The sequence below is a fragment of the Leopardus geoffroyi genome, chromosome C2 (genome assembly GCF_018350155.1).
Source record: "Leopardus geoffroyi isolate Oge1 chromosome C2, O.geoffroyi_Oge1_pat1.0, whole genome shotgun sequence".
Taxonomy (NCBI): domain Eukaryota; kingdom Metazoa; phylum Chordata; class Mammalia; order Carnivora; family Felidae; genus Leopardus; species Leopardus geoffroyi.
In genome coordinates this window covers 131,204,206-131,221,772 of record NC_059333.1, presented here as the reverse complement: position 1 = coordinate 131,221,772, position 17,567 = coordinate 131,204,206, and the positions used below count along the sequence as shown (strand labels likewise).

The window sequence follows — 17,567 nt, the reverse complement described above, 5'->3', positions numbered from 1 at the left end:
ATAAGGAGTCCACAGACAAGGTGGGCTCCATGTACAGAATGTCAGCCAGTGCCTCCACCTGTCTTGGCTCTGACTTCCCCTTAGGGGTGCTCTCATCCTCATCCCTGCTACAAAGTGACTGCAGTAGTTCCAAGAATGACAGGCAGAGACTTCTTTCTTCATATGTGGGTGTTGGGTGTCTCTCCTTCTCTCTCTCTCTCTCTCTCTCTCTGTCTCTCTCTCTCGTTAGGCTAAGGAAACTTTCCAAGAAAAAACTGTCATGTGTTATTGATTAGAACTGGCCACCAGCCCACCCCTAAACCAATCTCTGGCAAAAGGGAACGGGATTCATATGATTGGCTGATAATACTCAACATTCGCCCTTGAGCTAGGGATAGGGCTATTGTCCGCACAGCCACATGGTAGAAAATGATCAGGACCTGATGGCTTAAAGGGTGGAGTGACTGGCTTTTGGGTAGACAGCTGATATGATGCCCTGCTCATATACTCAGGCTCTATGACTTCAGTGCACACCACTGACTTCTGACCACTAGCACCTGCATTTCTTTGCTTGTAAGCTTCTTGGGATCTTTGGAACCTGTTTTGCTGCCTGTGAAATAAGCCAGAAATACTGGAGGATGGATGTTCCCACCCTGGAAAAAGCCCTCAATAACTGATGAACTATATATATATATATATATATATATATATATATATATATATATACACCCAAGAATATAAATGCCCCCGTTCCTCACCTATGGGGAGAGATAACTCAGTGGTATCTGTTCTACACTGGCTTCCAGAATTTCCCCAGCAGAATTAAGCTCCAGTTGGCCACAGCAGTGGATGGCTTGACAACACTATTACAGGCTGCCTTCCTTTTCCTGTCTCACTTTTTCACTCTGCTATGGCATCTCCTTCACCTCCTTTGACTTCATATCTCAGAGTTAGCTTTGTGGGAAACCCAAATGAAGCTACTATGTACCATATGCCAAACTTCTTCCTGAATCCAGAGGCTTTGTATATAGTTTTCTCATCTGCTTGGAACATGTTTCCTCTTTCTTCTCACCTGATCCGCTTACTCTCCCTTTAAGTCTCGGTGTAAATGTCACTTCCCCTTGGAATCCTTCTTTGATCTCTTCTCCACCTGACACTATTCTCTCAGTTTTGCTCTCCTCTTCTAATACTTCTCCTTAGCAATAATTATAATGGTTGTAACTTAATTCATTATCTGCATAACTTAATTAATTACTTGCTTCCCATCTTTATTCCCAGCTAGACTGTGAGCTGCTTGAGTGTAGGGACAATGTTTTTGGCTCAACACTACACCGCTGACACAGAGTGGAGGGTCAAGGACTTACTGGCTGCTGGAAAGATGAGGGTTGTGAGAGACTAAAGATGTAAGTTTGAGGGTTATTCACACAGACAAAATGATTAAATCTTGGGATGAAAAAGATCTTTGATTCACATGACTCCTACATGGATCTACATTTGTTTCTTAAGGAAGAATCTAACTTTTATACATGAGGGGATGTCCACAATCTCAGAGAGAATCTTGGAGTGGCTCATTTATGTCTATAATATATGCCATTTAAATCACTGTATTTTATTTATACATTACAGAATTCTACCTGAAATCATTCATTCATTCAATGCCTACTACTTATTAGGCATTGTACCTGGCAAGACTCTGGAACTATCTACCATCAATTCTTTTCAAAAGTCATGAGAGAGATTATGTTTATGGAGAATACCCCAGAGTCCTTCTCTGCCTTCATCTACATTGGGCTTTTGGCTTTCATTAAAGGAACAAGGAACAATCTTATGAAAGTAATCACTATATTTGCTGAAAAAGGTATCTGAGGACATTATTTATTTTGTCACTCAGTGCTCACAATGGAGAAATTAGTGATAAGTGGCATGAGGCATGGTAAAAACAAATAAACATGAAGGCTCGTCACCTCTTTGCCAGGCAGAATCTTCCTTACTAAACCGTAAACCACACCCTTGCCTCTGCATGGGATTGATGCAGGTTTTGTGAGGGTTGAGGTTTATATCGTTTGGAATCCTTTCAGAAAAAAGTACATGACTACAAATAAAAATGTCACACAGAGCCTTGGAAGCAGTTTACCCAAGTGAGGGGCTCTGAAGTTCAAGCTTCACTAGTTTTGTAGTAAATCAGCATCTGAGCTTGATTCAGTGAAACTGGGTCTCCTCTGCCCTTACCCCTGCCCTGGTTGTTCTGACCTCTAGGCCTTGTTTGTATTGATTTCTTACTTGAAAGGTCTTCCTCCTCCTTCTTCCATCTATGGACTATATTTTTTCAATGTTTGAATCCACAATGCTTTCTGTGATTCTACCAATCAGAAAGCTCTCCCTTCCTGAAGGCCTACAACCCTATGAATATAGCCCAGGATATTTTTTTTTTTTTAATTTTTTTTTTCAACGTTTATTTATTTTTGGGACAGAGAGAGACAGAGCATGAACGGGGGAGGGTCAGAGAGAGAGAGAGGGAGACACAGAATCGGAAACAGGCTCCAGGCTCTGAGCCATCATGAGCCATCAGCCCAGAGCCTGACGCGGGGCTCGAACTCACGGACCGTGAGATCGTGACCTGGCTGAAGTCGGATGCTTAACCGACTGCGCCACCCAGGCGCCCCTAGCCCAGGATATTTTGTCTCATTATGGCTTAAGCTGCGTCATGAATTACTTTTAGGTGTATGTAGTGTGCCTTCTCCAATTAGAATGTCCACTTCCTCCACACAAGGGCTATTTCTTCATTTAGACCTCCCCTCAGAACCTACTAAAGTTCTGGGCATGGCAGTAGGGAAGGGAAAAGTAAAAGTGTCCTGATGTAAAGTTACGGAGTTTATGGTGAGACCAACCTGGTTGGAGTTTTAGTTCTGCCACTTATCAGTGTGAGGCTTTAGGCCTAGCTGCTCTGAGTCTTAGTTTTCTCATTTATAAATGGATATAATAATGTTTATTTCACATAATTGTGAGGATTAAGTAAAAGCATTTATTCATGCACCAAAAGCTATTTATCCCCTTTCTTGGGATATTTTGGCACCAAAAGCTTGGAATACATGTACATGAGCAGTACTCCCTGCATCGGGGTTCTCATAGTTGAGTTGGAAGATGGTAATTTATAATGTAACAGCATAAGACTATATATAGCACATACAATCAGAGTGTAGAAAGTGCCAGTAAATAGTTGTGAAATAACTGACAGAATGAAGGAATTCAAAAGAGAAAATAGTTAATTTTGCAAAATAAGTAAGTCTTCACATATTTGCTGCATCATCCCTATGTAAATATAAAGTTAACTATAATGGGTATTGCAGTGAATGGGAACTCCTAAAATGCTACGTGTAAAAGGAAAATAAAATCAAAGAGAGAAATAAAGCAGAGGAGACAGGAAAAAGGGGAGGAAGAGAGGGCCCAAGGAGGCAAGGAGTGGGAAGGGCCCTCTGTGGACCCACCTGGCCGAGCGTGCACTCCATGCCACCCAGGAAGTCGGCCTCCTTCAGCCCGTTATGGTTGCTGCTGATGTCATGAACTTCAAACCGCAGGCGCTGTACCTCTTCAAAGTAAAAGTCCACAGTGAACAGTTTTGAATACACCGGGTTTATGCAGGTGCGAATCACCTCTGTTCTGTCAACCTGCAAGGAGAGAAGAGAAAAAACACCAGGGATTAGGGCTTTTTATTATTACCCTTTAGGTGAAATAATCTTATGGTGATTCTCCTTCTTCCAAAACATAAATGCCCTCCATCAAGTCACCAGAGTGAAGCAGTTTGAAAGCACACAAGGAAGCACCATCAGAGAATGAGCCATGTGTCAAGGAGGGAAATCTTATTAGCATAATCTGAAGCTTTGTATTTAAAGATTAGAGCATGCTATACTGTTGGGTGTAATAAGGCAACAAGATGGATCAATTATTGGTGGCTTCCTGGAGCCTTAGGATGAGAAAGAGTCTGAAGGCACATTTGGGCTCAGGAGGAAAGAAATCTGTAAGAGATCAGTGAAGTCTGATGGGCACAATAATGGCAAATGACCATGCAGGTACCCCATTTTAACGAATCCTACCCTAACATTAGTTTTATAACTCCTGAGTCCTAGAATAATGAAGTGGGAAGGCCATGAGAATGGATATGAAGATGACTGCCTTTGGTCTCAGGTATACCTTTATTGGGTTTATAATGGTTACTCAGTCATTTTAATTCCCTGGGCCTTAGTTTCCTCATCAACAAAGTGAGGATTTGAAGATGAAAAGCCTCTTCTTACTCTGACATTCCATGAGTTATGATTCCCCTTGCCTTCTGTGATAATAACTTCTTATTTGCCCCTCTTTCCCAGATCTGTATTTGCCACTGTCCACCCTACTCTTGCCCCTGGACGTTGACCTCTATGGGTGGAATTGATTGGGCTCTATTACCCTGTAGATTCTGCTTTGAGTTATCCAAAAGCAACACTTGGCAGGAGATCAGAGGGTGGGAGGATAGAGAGGTGCTGGCAGCACACCATGCCTCTGCACACAGAGATTCTGCTAGTAGAAGGAGGGAGCTTTTGCTGGGTTCTGGTAACACAATCACCCCTCCCTGTCTTGACCCTTCAGACTAAGGGGTGCTAATGACTTTCTGCTGTTGCTATCCCCAGTGAGCCTCACCATCCTTAGTTGGCTCCCTTATACTTGCCCATGTCCCTAGAAAGAGTCCCTCTAAAAAGAATTTAACACTTTAGATGAAACTCTCCGGGTATGCTGTTTTTGCTGGTACCCTTACCACTAAGATTCTTTTCTTCTATGCCCATCACATATGAAAATACCATTTACAATACCATTTATATCCTGGGAAGTCTTAAAGGACCAAATTACAGTTAACCCAAGATCTTACAGTATTTCTCAACTGGAAATATCCATTACTCATATTTTACAGATCAACGGGAGCCTACATGTACTTTCAGCTTTCAAATAGAAACATGGTCTATTGGATACTTCCCAAGTGTCATTCATTAGCACAAATTGGGGAAACGATTTTCTGCACTTTTATTACGGTACAGGGAAATAGTCTCTCAAAGAAAAAAAATGAAGGGAAGGTGGTGTTTGTATCACGCACATACATGTTATCAGGCAAAGAAAAAATTCAATACTTGCTGCAGCCTCCCTTGACATTCTTGCATTCAGTATTTTGACCCTGGCTCCAGCCCTCCCTCTGGGCCCTGTGTGTGAGAGAGTTGTCCTATAAGGAACATCACCTGCTCTTCTTTTTTTTTTCTTTTTTCTTTTTTAACATTTATTTATTTTTGAGACAGAGAGAGACAGAGCATGAACAGGGGAGGGGCAGAGAGAGAGGGAGACACAGAATCGGAAACAGGCTCCAGGCTCTGAGCTGTCAGCACAGAGCCCGATGCGGGGCTCGAACTCACGGACCGTGAGATCATGACCTGAGCCGAAGCCGGCCGCTTAACTGACTGAGCCACCCAGGCGCCCCTCACCTGCTCTTCTTGATGGGATGGACAATCCAGGTTGTGAGAAGGAGAATGTGATTCTGGTCATGTCCCTGTCCAACAGATAGGAAACCAAATCCCAACCTATTGTTGACTAGGCAGACCAATGGTTATTTGACTACTCTGTCTTCTGCTTAAAGCTCAGTTTCTGTTTGAGCTGGATTTTAGATTTTTATATAATGTTCATTCTGCAGGACAGGACTGAATATGTCATTGGCTGATTGTATAGGTACAAGGATTTACTGTACTGGCATATTTTTTTCAGTTGTTAAGAAATCATTGTTTTGAATAATAGTGTAAGTCAGAGGTCACAAACAAGCAGTCTGCAAGTTCAAGCTGACTTGGGAACTGTTTTATTAGTCCCATTTAAAATTACTTTTCCCTTGGGGTGCCTGGGTGGCTTAGTTGGTTAAGCATCTGACTTCAGCTCACATCATGATCTCACGGTTCGTGGGTTTGAGCCCTACATCAAGCCCCACATCGAGTCCTGTGCTGACAGTGCAGAACCTGCTTGGGATTCTCTCTCCCTCTATTTCTGCCCCTCTCCAACTCGCACTTCTTTCTCTCTCAAAATAAATAAATAAAAAGCTTTAAAAATATTTTTTATAAAAGTACTATTCCCTTAATTTGGCAACATAAAAGGCAATTACAGATAAAATAGAATAGTCCCATAGAAGGGACTATTTTTCTTCTCCCCCCCCCCACCACCTTTGGAAAAAAATCAGAATGTCTGCCACCCTGGGGCCACATTTACATGGCAACAATTGGGGACTGCCTCATTCAGATGGGGCACTCACTCTCCAGTTTCCAAGCTATTCTCCCTAAGTGAGTTTCCTTGTCTGAGCCCTAGAGGTGTTTTTGCAATGTCTGGTCCAAATTCACAGAATAATGAGCCATATAAGAATTTTTATTACATTCATGTGGTGCCTTTTGATAGAGAATTTTGAAATAATCCCCAAGAACTAGCTTATAGGTGGATTTGACATCCTCAAGACACAGAAAAGGAATCTTCTCTCCTTGTGGATGGAAGAATAGAGTCCTAGGCAGGTTGAGATGATAAGAGATAGGAGACTGGAAATTCCACCCAGTTCTAATCTTTGTTCCTCTGCTTCAACCACCCCAGATGGCACAAAGGGCTAATGTGCACTGATCCTGCTGCTTTTCTTCTCACTTCTTGATCTTCATATGGTGATTCCACGTAGATATAAAGTTCATGTCGGCATCAAGGCACACACGTCAGACAGTCTATCCAAGGCAAGCTGCCAACATGCAACATGGAATGACTTGTTTTTTTGAGGGAAATGATTGGTTGGAAAGAAACTAAGAAATACACAATTGTATTACCAATACAGATAATTTCCAAAGACAATCTCAGAACCAGTAAGAATCCTAAAAGCATAGAGGAGCTCAGGAAAGGAAGGAGGATGAGGTAGAGGAAGAGCTTGCAATACTAAATGCATATTTAGAAGATGTTTCAAAACTTTCTCCATTCATAGTCATTAAGGGAGATGCATTATCTTTTCTGGAGACTGAAGTGAGGCTTAATCTGAGCAATAGAGCCTAGGATAGCTCATGTTCCTCATTGACAGGCATCTAGATCAAGGTGACTGTTTTCCAAAAGACCATCCACTGATTGGTGCTACCAGCTGAGTTAGAATCAACCAGGCAGCCTTTTTTTTTTTTTTTAAACTCTGGTTCCTATTCTCTACCATTGGTGATTTTGACTAAGCAAGTATAGGGTGGAACCTAGAAATCTGCAGTTTTAAAAGCGTCACAGTCAATTCTGACGTGGTAATATCAGAGTAAATACGGAGATGTAGGGTCTATCCCTTACTCTTGTGTGAGATTTTTTTTGTCAAGGTTTATTTTAATCTTGCTGGTCCTGTTACCCAGTCTTCAAAAATTCTGCTTATCTCCTTTCCTCCCTAGTTATAACTACTGATATATTCATGTTGCTTTATAATTTGCAGAACATGCTTACATCCAGTTTTTTATTTGATTCTTACAGCAATCATGTGATGTAACTTTGTACTATCTCAAAAATGAGAAAAGTCAAGGACAAATACCAGCACATGGTACTGGATGATAGAATGAGCACCTGAACTCATGCCTTTGGACCTCAAAGCCTGGACTATTTTCCTTAATTCAAGTTTCCTCATGAGAATTCCTTGAAAGAAATGAAAAATGTGGCTAGGTTATGGTATGATGGCAGTAGAATCAATGATCAAGTACTGCTTTTGCTGAGATGCTCTTTTAAAAATTTCATCTAGGGGTGCCTGGGTGGCTCAGTTGATTGAGTGTCCAACACTTGATCTTGGCTCAGGTCATGATCTCACAGTTTGTGGGATTGAGATTTGCATCAGGCTCTATGCTGAGCATGGAGCCTGCTTGGGGTTCTCTCTCTCCCTCTCTCTCTGCCTTTCTCTCTCTCTCTCTCTCTCTCACACACACACACACAGAATAAATAAACATTAAAAAAATTTTCATCTAAAACATTTTTCAGTATAACGTTGAAGTGTATAATAGTTAATAGTTATAAAAGGCATGTTGTGCCAATGTATCTACTTTTTTAAATGTTTTTTTTTTAATTTTCTTTTATTTTTGAGAGATATAGAGCACAAACAGGGGAGGGGCAGAGAGAAAGGGGGACAGAGGATCTGAAGCAGGTTCTGCTGAGAGCAGAGAGCCTGATGTGGGGCTCGAACTCACAAACCATGAGACTGTGACTTGAGTGAAGTTGGACACTTAACTGACTAAGCCACCCAGGCACCCTGAAGGTACTTTAAAAATGCACTACTAAGGTTCAGTTGGCATATAATAAATCACATCTATTTAAATTGTGCAATTCAATAAGTTCTGATATATGTACATACTTGTGAAACCATGACCACAATCAAGATAGTGAACATAGCCATTACCGCTTCAAGTTTCCTCATGCCCCTCCATAACTCTTTCCTCCCATCTTTCCCCCTACCCATTCCCAAGAAACTACCCATCTGCTTTCTGTTATGACAGATCAGTTTGTATCCTTGATAAGCTTATATTATAGTATATAGTCTTTTTTGTCTTTATTCTTTCATTCAGTATAATTATTCTGAGATTTATTCATTATTATGTACATCAATAGTTCATCTTTTTTATTGCTGAGTAATATTCCACTGATGTCCAATTGGATTGTTTCCAGTTTGGCTATTATACTGCCTTACCTATTCATGTACAAGCATTTGTATGGACATATATTTCTTCTTTTGGGTAAATACATATTGAAATACATATTTCAATACATTCAAATACATATGTATTTGAATACATATTCATATTGAATACATATTTGAATATGTATTCAAATACATATTGAAATAGGTGTATGTTTAATTTAAAAATTTTTTTTTTAATTTTTTTTTTCAACGTTTATTTATTTTTGGGACAGAGAGAGACAGAGCATGAACGGGGGAGGGGCAGAGAGAGAGGGAGACACAGAATCGGAAACAGGCTTCAGGCTCTGAGCCATCAGCCCAGAGCCTGACGCGGGGCTCGAACTCACGGACCGCGAGATCCTGACCTGGCTGAAGTCGGATGCTTAACTGACTGTGCCACCCAGGCGCCCCTAATTTAAAAAATTTTAATAGGTGTGCAGTGGTATCTCATTGTGATGTAAATTTGCATGTTCATAATAACTAAAGATCAACATCTTTTTATATGCTTATTTGCCATCTATTTATCCATCTTAAAATTTTTTAATGTTTATATATCTTTGAGAGAGAGAGACAGAGTGTGAGTGAGGGAGGGGCAGAGAGAGGACAGACACAGAATCTGTAGCAGGCTCCAGGCTCCAAGGTGTCAGCACAGAGTCTGATACAGGGCTCAAACCCATGGACAGTGAGATCATGACCTGAGCCAAAGTTGGACACTTAACCGACTGAGCCACCCAGGAGCCTCTGCCATCTATATATCTTTGATGAAATATCTGTTGAAATCATTTGACAGGCACTCTCTTTTCATCCTTATGAGAACATTATGAAGTAAGTACTGTTATTATCCCCTCTTACCAGGAGGTAGAGAGACTCTAACTTTCCCAATTTCACACAGCTTGCAAAAGGTAGGATTTGAACCTAGGTAGTCAAGCTCCTGAGTCTGTGTGTTTTACCTTTATGTTATGCAGTCATGCAAACTTGAAGTTTTTCCACTTAAACCATGTTGCTCAGAGTAATGCACACACCAGATGACAAATGTAAAATGTGGAGGTGGTAGGGAAATTCAGTGAGTGACATTGTGGTTGTGCCTCTGCAGATTGGTTTATCCACTGGGCATATTAAAGGTATAATGGGGGCCCTGAACATCATCCATCGGGACTGGATTGTGTAGGGGACAAATGTCATCATGAAATGGTTCAAGACTATGCACAGAATGGCTGTCTGTTCCCTTGGGCTTCCAAGGGCTGGAAAAGAGGTGAGGGATGTGAGAGCTAAGCAATGTGATGATATTAGTGGGGGGAAGGTAAAGCCAGGAGACAAAACTAATGCCAGTCATTGAGTGGTCTAAGGTTTCTGGAGAAGTACAGGCCCTTATCCCAAAGATAACAGGTACTGGTGAAGAAAGACATCATGAGCCAGAGAGAGACGCAAGGATTCCCTCCACCCCAACGCTGGCAAGCTTATAATAAATTTTTCCTTCAAACTGATATTCCTTAAATATTTCCTCAATATTTACTTAGTGAGGGTTGGAAGAAAAGAAAGGATTTATTATCTTTTTTCAAACCACATAACTACCAAGGGGATGTATTAAACCACATAAAATTTAGGTAATAAAAATAAATCACTGAGCCATCAGAAATAGTGTTATTCAATTTCAGGATTTCAGCTGCTAGCAGCTGCTGATTTCAAGTGACTGGCTGCAGCACTGGTGGCTTGCCCTATAGCTGCAACAAACACAAAGCACTCAACAGAGATGATACGGTGATGCTGTGAGATGTGGCTTTTATTTTCAGTTTAAGTATATTCTCTACTTTGATAGGACTAGAACTCTTCAACATTTTACTGGTTATATGAAGAGTCACATGTAGAAACTTGAGTTTACTGGTGCCATTTTTTAAGATATGTCTACATTCTGGGGTCGCATCATTCCTGGTTGCCTGGCTGGCCTACCGCATGGATGGGGGGTGCCTGCTCATCAGTTTCTAAAACTGAAGATATGCTTGATATTTGGCAGCTTTTGCTTCCCTCTATCGTAAAATACCAGGCAGAAGCTGACCTCCCACCTGGACATGTTCGTTTAGCTTAGGGTTTCTCACTGGGGATAATACTCACTTTCCTGGAGGCACTTGGAAATGTGGAGAGGTGTTTGGAGTTGTCACTGAGGGGGTGACATTGCTGGATGCTACCTATCTGACATTGGAGACATGAGTCCTGATCAACGCAGACTTACACGTGCCCTAAAGCTAGTGGTGTCCCCTAGTAATCCAACCTTCACCCTCAACTAAAAAAACAGAAACTTCTCCGAGGCTCTCTGGTTCTCAGAACCATCTGCATGAATGTAATTGTTAGCCAACAAAGGAATAAATAGTGGGGTCCTCCAGACAGAAATGCTGGAAGACACCTCCTATTTGAAGCAATCATAAAAATTTTGTGGGGGTAACACCCTTCCCAAAAGCCACCTCCTTAGAGAATCCTTTTGACCCCTGAGCAGTAAATTATTTTATTCGGTCTTGAAGTGGATGGCAAGTTGGGTGATGACCAATGGTGATAATAACTTTTCCACTCAGGCAAAGGAAGGGGTGAGGTACAAAAGTGATGCACCTTTATTGTATACCTTCTTATCTTTCCACAGAAGGCACTCTATATGTCATCTTTAGTCTTTACCTTCATTGATTTTAAAACATAATTTTATTTCACAATTTAGCATATTTAAACTCGAGAGGCATGTTATAATTGATGATATGCCATTGTTTAATTGGAAGCATCTTTTCTTAACTGGTGATACATAAAAGTGCTTCATTTTACCACAGATTTATCACTTTACAAATGAATCTGTTAAATATATCATCCTTATTGTGCAGATAAAAAATCAAACTGCATTGAAAAAGCAGTGGCAAAAGCAAGGTTCAAACCCAGTCCGTCTAACTCCAAAATATATGTTCTTTCTTCTGTACCATTTGTTATGGGTTGAATAATACCCCTCAAAATTCATATGTTGAAGTCTTAATCATCAGTACCTCAGAATGTGACCTTATTTGGAATAGGACTGTTACAGAAGAAATTTGTTAAATGAGGAGGAGGTCGTACTAGATTAGGGTAAACCCTGATCTAATACAACTGGTCTTTTATAAAAGAATAAATTTGGACACAGACAAACATACATGGATATATGCTGTGAACATGAAGGAAGAGACTGGAGAATCTAAGCAACATCAAAGGTTGCCAGCAAATCCCCAGGAGCCAGGAGACAGGCATGGAAAAGATTCTCCCTATTGCCCTCAGGAGGAACAAACTCTGGCAACATTTTGATCTTGGACTTCCAACCTCCCAAACTGTTAGAGAATAAACTTCTGTTGTTTACCCCAATCTGTGGTACTTTGTTACCTAGGAAACAAATACACCGTTCTACCTCTCTCAAGAAATATCCATTCTGGCTTTTTTTCATGGATTTATCTCCAAAAAAGGCACTCTTCACCCACCACATGGTAAAACCTTCAAATGCTCTAGATTAAACTGAGTAAGTAGTTCAGGATTACAAATGTCTCTCTATCGATCCATTGAACTCTCCTGGCATCTTAGCCTGACAATACGCTTAGCCTGGCTCTCATGTAACAGGACATCTTGTGCTCTTGTGCCAGCTAGGTTCTATTTTGGGGGCCCTGGAGCTGAGCCTGCTAGAGAACTAGAGCTAGACAGTCCTTTGTCACCTGACATAGCTCCAGGCTTGTATTGTTCAGAGTGGACATCACCTTGCCCAGGAGTGTGGCTCAGAAGTAAATAAAATGAGCATCAACCTATAAGCACCTTCGTAGAGGTCTTTAGTGTCACAATGATGGGTTCTAGTTCTTCCTATTCCTTTTTGGCCCTCTCCAGCCCCTCTAGGCTGTTGGCTCCATTCATACAGAGCCAGAGTCAATGCTGACTAAATCAGCATACTGGCAGAGGGCTCAAATATGTCTTCCTGTGCTGAATGCCTCTGTGTCCTCTACAGCTACTCCTTTTCCTCAACATGAGTGCCCAGTTTGTGTGGCTTAGTTTCCTGCTTTCTACTCCATGTCTCATTGTCTTGAGCCCCAGCCCACTTAGCTTAGGGGTTTTGTCATTGCACCAGTGCTATACAATAGAAATTTCCATTATGATGGAAATGTTTTAAATTTGCACTGCCCAATATGGTAGCCACCAGCCAGATATGGCTACTGAGCGCTTGAAATGTGGCTAGTGGGCCTGAGGAATTGAATTTTAAATTCAATGAGAGTGGAGCCCTCATGAATAGGATTAGTGGCTTTATAAAAGAGATGCTGGAGAGCTCCCTTTCCTCTTCCACCATGTGAGGAGATAGTGAGAAGCTGGCAGTCTCTGAACCAGAAAGAGGACTCTCACTAGGCAATGAACTTACCAGTACCTTGATCTCAGACTCCCTTGAGCTAAACTTCCTAGCCTCCAGAACTGTGAGAAATAAACTCATATTGTTTATGAGCTACCCATTCTATGGTATGGCTAAACTACCTAGTAGTTTAAAAATCTTAACCAATGTCCACAGTTAAGTTTGAAAACCAGTAATATTATATTACCAACTGTTATGACTCAGCCCCAAGGTACACAGAGACCAGGAAACAAAGTATTGTGGGATCTATTCTGAGTGTCACACCCCAGCTCCTGGATCAGACTTTGTATACTGGTACATTTCTGCTTTTGTGGAAGTGCCATTTTGACTACTGCTCATTTTGCTATAGGACATGAAGACTGAATGAAATAACCACATTATGGGTTGGTTTATTCAGATGTCTTGTCCAGCTGAGTATTCCATTAATGGTGTGCTCCCAATTTGTTTTTTTTTTTTTTTTTTTTTTGGGGACAGAGAGAGACAGAGCATGAACGGGGGAGGGGCAGAGAGAGAGGGAGACACAGAATCGGAAACAGGCTCCAGGCTCTGAGCCATCAGCCCAGAGCCTGACGCGGGGCTCGAACTCGCGGACCGCGAGATCGTGACCTGGCTGAAGTCGGACGCTTAACCGACTGCGCCACCCAAGCGCCCCTAATTTGTAAAGCAAGAGTTAGTGAGTGTGGTGGTTATTCTCTTTTGCATCTCCAGATCTTTCTGCTCTGCTCTGTGCCCCAAGAAACTGGCCTGCATGGGTTGATTCATTTGGTTTTTTTTTCTGCACTCTGCCTCCTTCAGCCAATGGGATGTGCAAGTAGGAGATCATAAAGTGGGAGGAAAGAGAGGTTGGTATGTTTTGCTTGCCCCTTTCCTGCCTCATGTTGCAATTTTGGCAGTGACTATGTCCCTCCCCCTACAGATCTCCTAGAAATGCTTCCTGAAAGGCTCTAGCTCTCACTGGGTTCTGGTAACACTACTACTTCTGCCTGCCCAGTAAGCCTAGTGGTAGTTTTTCACTATTGCCAGTCTTTGAGCATCTCAGAATCTCTTGCTAATCCCTCTAACTTTGCTGACACTGCTATAAATGTTTCCTTTATAAACATATTTTTTGGCTGAAACTCTGACTGATTCAGGTATGCCCTTAAAAATGGCCCGAGATACCGCAAAACCTGGAAGAGCCTTTCATCCCCCAAGGGGAGATGGAATTTTGTCCAGTCTGGTGGCTCATGATGAGTGAATTCTATGATCTTTTAGGACCTCGAAAAGTGGTAATCCATGTGGGATTCATGTGGTAACTTCTTCTTTAGCCACAATATTGTATTCCCCAATCATGTTCAACAATGGATCATAAAGGACATTTACTGAGAACTTAGTATGCACCAGGCATTGTCCTAACCCCTTCACATATATTATTCCACTTAGTCACCCCAACAACCACATATTAGCACTACCACTATTTTACATATGAGGAAACTTAGGGTCAAAGAAGTTAACTTGCCCAAAGTCACCAGCTATTAAATGATAGAGCCACTTGGGATTTCCCCTAAACCTTTTTCCTGGCACATGGCATCTCTCTTAAAGAGAACACATCTATTTAGGTACCCTCTGACTACAGTGATTTTAAGAAGTACCCTTCCCAACACTCAATACTCCAAATGCTCTTTGAGAAGAAAACAATCTTTAACACCTTCAGCTGGGTGACAGACCCTAAAGTCTTTTTAGTGTGACTGTTGAGTATCCAGTGCACCTTTCTCAGTCTTCAAACTTTCTCTTCTCCCTTCTTCTGTATTTTATTCTTCAAGTTTCCTTCACTTAGCTAGAGCCCCTTTAGAATAACTCAGGAGAAAACTGAATGCTCTAAGCCAAGAGGACATAAGAAGATTCTATAACAGGGGTGCTGGGGTGGCTCAGTCGGTTAAGCATCCAATTCTTGATTTTGGCTCAGGTCATGATCAGTTCGTTGGTTCGAGCCCTGCATTGGGCTCCATGCTGACAGTGCAGAGCCAGCTCAAGATTCTCTCTCTGGGTCTCTGCCCCTCCCCCATCAAAATTAATTAATTAAAAAAAGAAGATTCTATAACATAAATGGTGTTTTTCTTTTTTTTTTTTTTTTGACGTTTATTTATTTATTTTTTTGAGACAGAGCATGAACGGAGGTGGGGCAGAGAGACAGGGAGACACAGAATCGGAAGCAGGCTCCAGGCTCCGAGCCATCAGCCCAGAGCCCGACGCGGGGCTCTAACTCATGGACTGTGAGATCATGACCTGAGCTGAAGTCGGACACTTAACCGACTGAGCCACCCAGGCACCCCATAAATGGTGTTTTTCAATCCTAAATCAGTTGCCTTCTACCTCCCACTCCAGCTGTAAGCTGGCACATAAATATCAAGCAATCAGAAACTGCCTCACAAAATTCACTCCTGCCTTCTAAAAGCAGGCAGGGCCTGCAGGATTGGGAGTGGGAAGGTGTTGGATTGCAGGTCACTCCAAGTTGTGGCCAATGTCAGATCCTCTTCATCCAGGAGCTTGGAGGCTAATCCCACACAAGTGCAAAGCAATTTGCACTTCACTCAGATGTTGCTTATTAACAGGATGTTCCCACCTTCTCATCTCTCTGTCACAGCTGTGGAGTCCTCTGGAAAGGTCGTCCAAGGCTGGAGAGCCTTACTTTTCTTATTAATTGATGTTTGAAATAGTGAAAAGAAACTCATCTACAGGGTGCTGTGAACGCATCCCAAGTCCAACATGCTCACCAGCCAGCACACTGTGAAGGTGGACTCGCCAAGGCGTGCCTCCGCCTTCCTCATAATAACTGTCCACGTGCACGGATGAAGCAGTAAGAGGTTGTCCATAGCTTGGGGTCAGCCCCCTGGGTCCCAATTCCTTCTTCCCCAACTCCTTTAGAATTACCAATATCCATTCTGCTTGTAAGTCAATTCCCAATTGTCCAAGTTGTGAATCAGTCACGTGATCCAAGTGGCCCTTCTCCAAATGTCACTGGGTAGTGAGAGCACATCAACCTTATGCCCACAGCATTCTTTCATTAACGGAGGGGTGCTTACCTCTTCTTGACACTTTGCTTTTCTCATGAGGCATATGCCACTGATAGCAGTTATCTCAGATCTTTGATTCTTAGTTCATCAAGTATAAAAATGGCAGCACCTTTTATCCTGCTCTTAGTTCAGAGTGATTGGTGGGAATGTGGTGTTACAAAGGTACCTGAGGCTATCTCTGTATTTAGTGGGACTATTGATCACTTAGCAATGTCTTCCCTGGGTGTAGGAGGAGGTAGGAGTGGCTAATGTGTTACACGTATGTCATTCCTCTTCTACTCCAGTGATTCAACGTTTAGCAGAGGAAACAGAGGCCCATGGGTCTTAAAATGACATTCCCCAATTCAGGAAGCAATTGAGATGCGGATCCAGCTAGATTCCCTGACTCCTGGTGCACTGCTCCATCTCACCACATCAAACCTCTTATTCCATGACTTCCTGAATATACAACTAATAGGATCCAGGGCCTGGTGTTTTAGAAATCACAGTTTAACACACAAAAAACCACATATACACATCTAGCCTTTTTTGTTGCTTTTATCAATAAAAACAAATCCCCCACAACATCTAAGACAAAATTCTGGAAAACAAATCCTCTGAAGGGGGCAACACTATGGAACTAGGCCACACCAAGAAATGGGCTAGCAGGTGGCTCCCTACACAAGCATCAGTCAAAGAGGTCCTGGAACCAAGCCAGATGTGACTGGTCAGCTAAGAGAATGGTGCATGATCAGACATCACTGAATGTCCTTTGAATGGGGTGATTAATGCTTTCGAGCAGCATTCTGGAACATGCACTGTAGCACACTAGCTCTGAAAGCAGCTCCTGGAAGTAAAGCACTCTGTAGTCAAATGAGTTTTGAAAGCCCACCCTACTATCCCTTTTTCTTAGAAAGCCATCAAGAGGGATTTATATTAAAGGTTTTTGAGTTCTGAAGCAAAGAAATGTGTTAACTTTTCTAGTATTTTCCAAACTTTTTAAACCCTCCTTTTCTTTTCAGAGATACATATGTTAACACCCAACAACATATATTTTAAAGAGCTTTCCTTAAAGTGTTATGAAAATAGGTAGAGTAGTAGAGAGAAATGAGTTTCTTCTCAGCCTCAGGTGGATTCTAATATGTGCCACAGGCCCCTGACCCTCTCTCCACAGTCAATTTAGACCACGCAGCTTTGTTTAGCCCTATGTCACAGGCCCTGCTGAGTGACACATTTGCTAGTCAGTGGCTATATACCTGGATTTTCTTTTCACTGAAACCCAACAACCAGCACCCACTCCTTCTGCCCCATTTACATATATATATATATATATATATATATATATATATATATATATATATATATATATATTGCTTTACTACTTTCTAAAAGATTTCTTCTTGAAGGCAAGGAATTTCCAATATTTTACTCAGTTGTTAATTTATTTTTTAATTTTTTTTAAATGTTTATT

At 41.7% G+C, this 17,567-nt stretch overlaps 1 protein-coding gene across 3 annotated transcripts in view; it reads right to left on the bottom strand.

The window, feature by feature from the left end:
- CPNE4 (copine 4) overlaps positions 1–17,567 on the bottom strand; it is a 495,629-nt gene that overhangs the window by 161,524 nt on the left and 316,538 nt on the right. For all 3 annotated transcript variants that reach the window (XM_045503637.1, XM_045503636.1, XM_045503638.1), the window contains one exon: positions 3,465–3,644. In XM_045503637.1, coding sequence (XP_045359593.1) covers positions 3,465–3,644 — 180 coding nt within the window. The remainder of the gene's footprint in view (positions 1–3,464; positions 3,645–17,567) is intronic.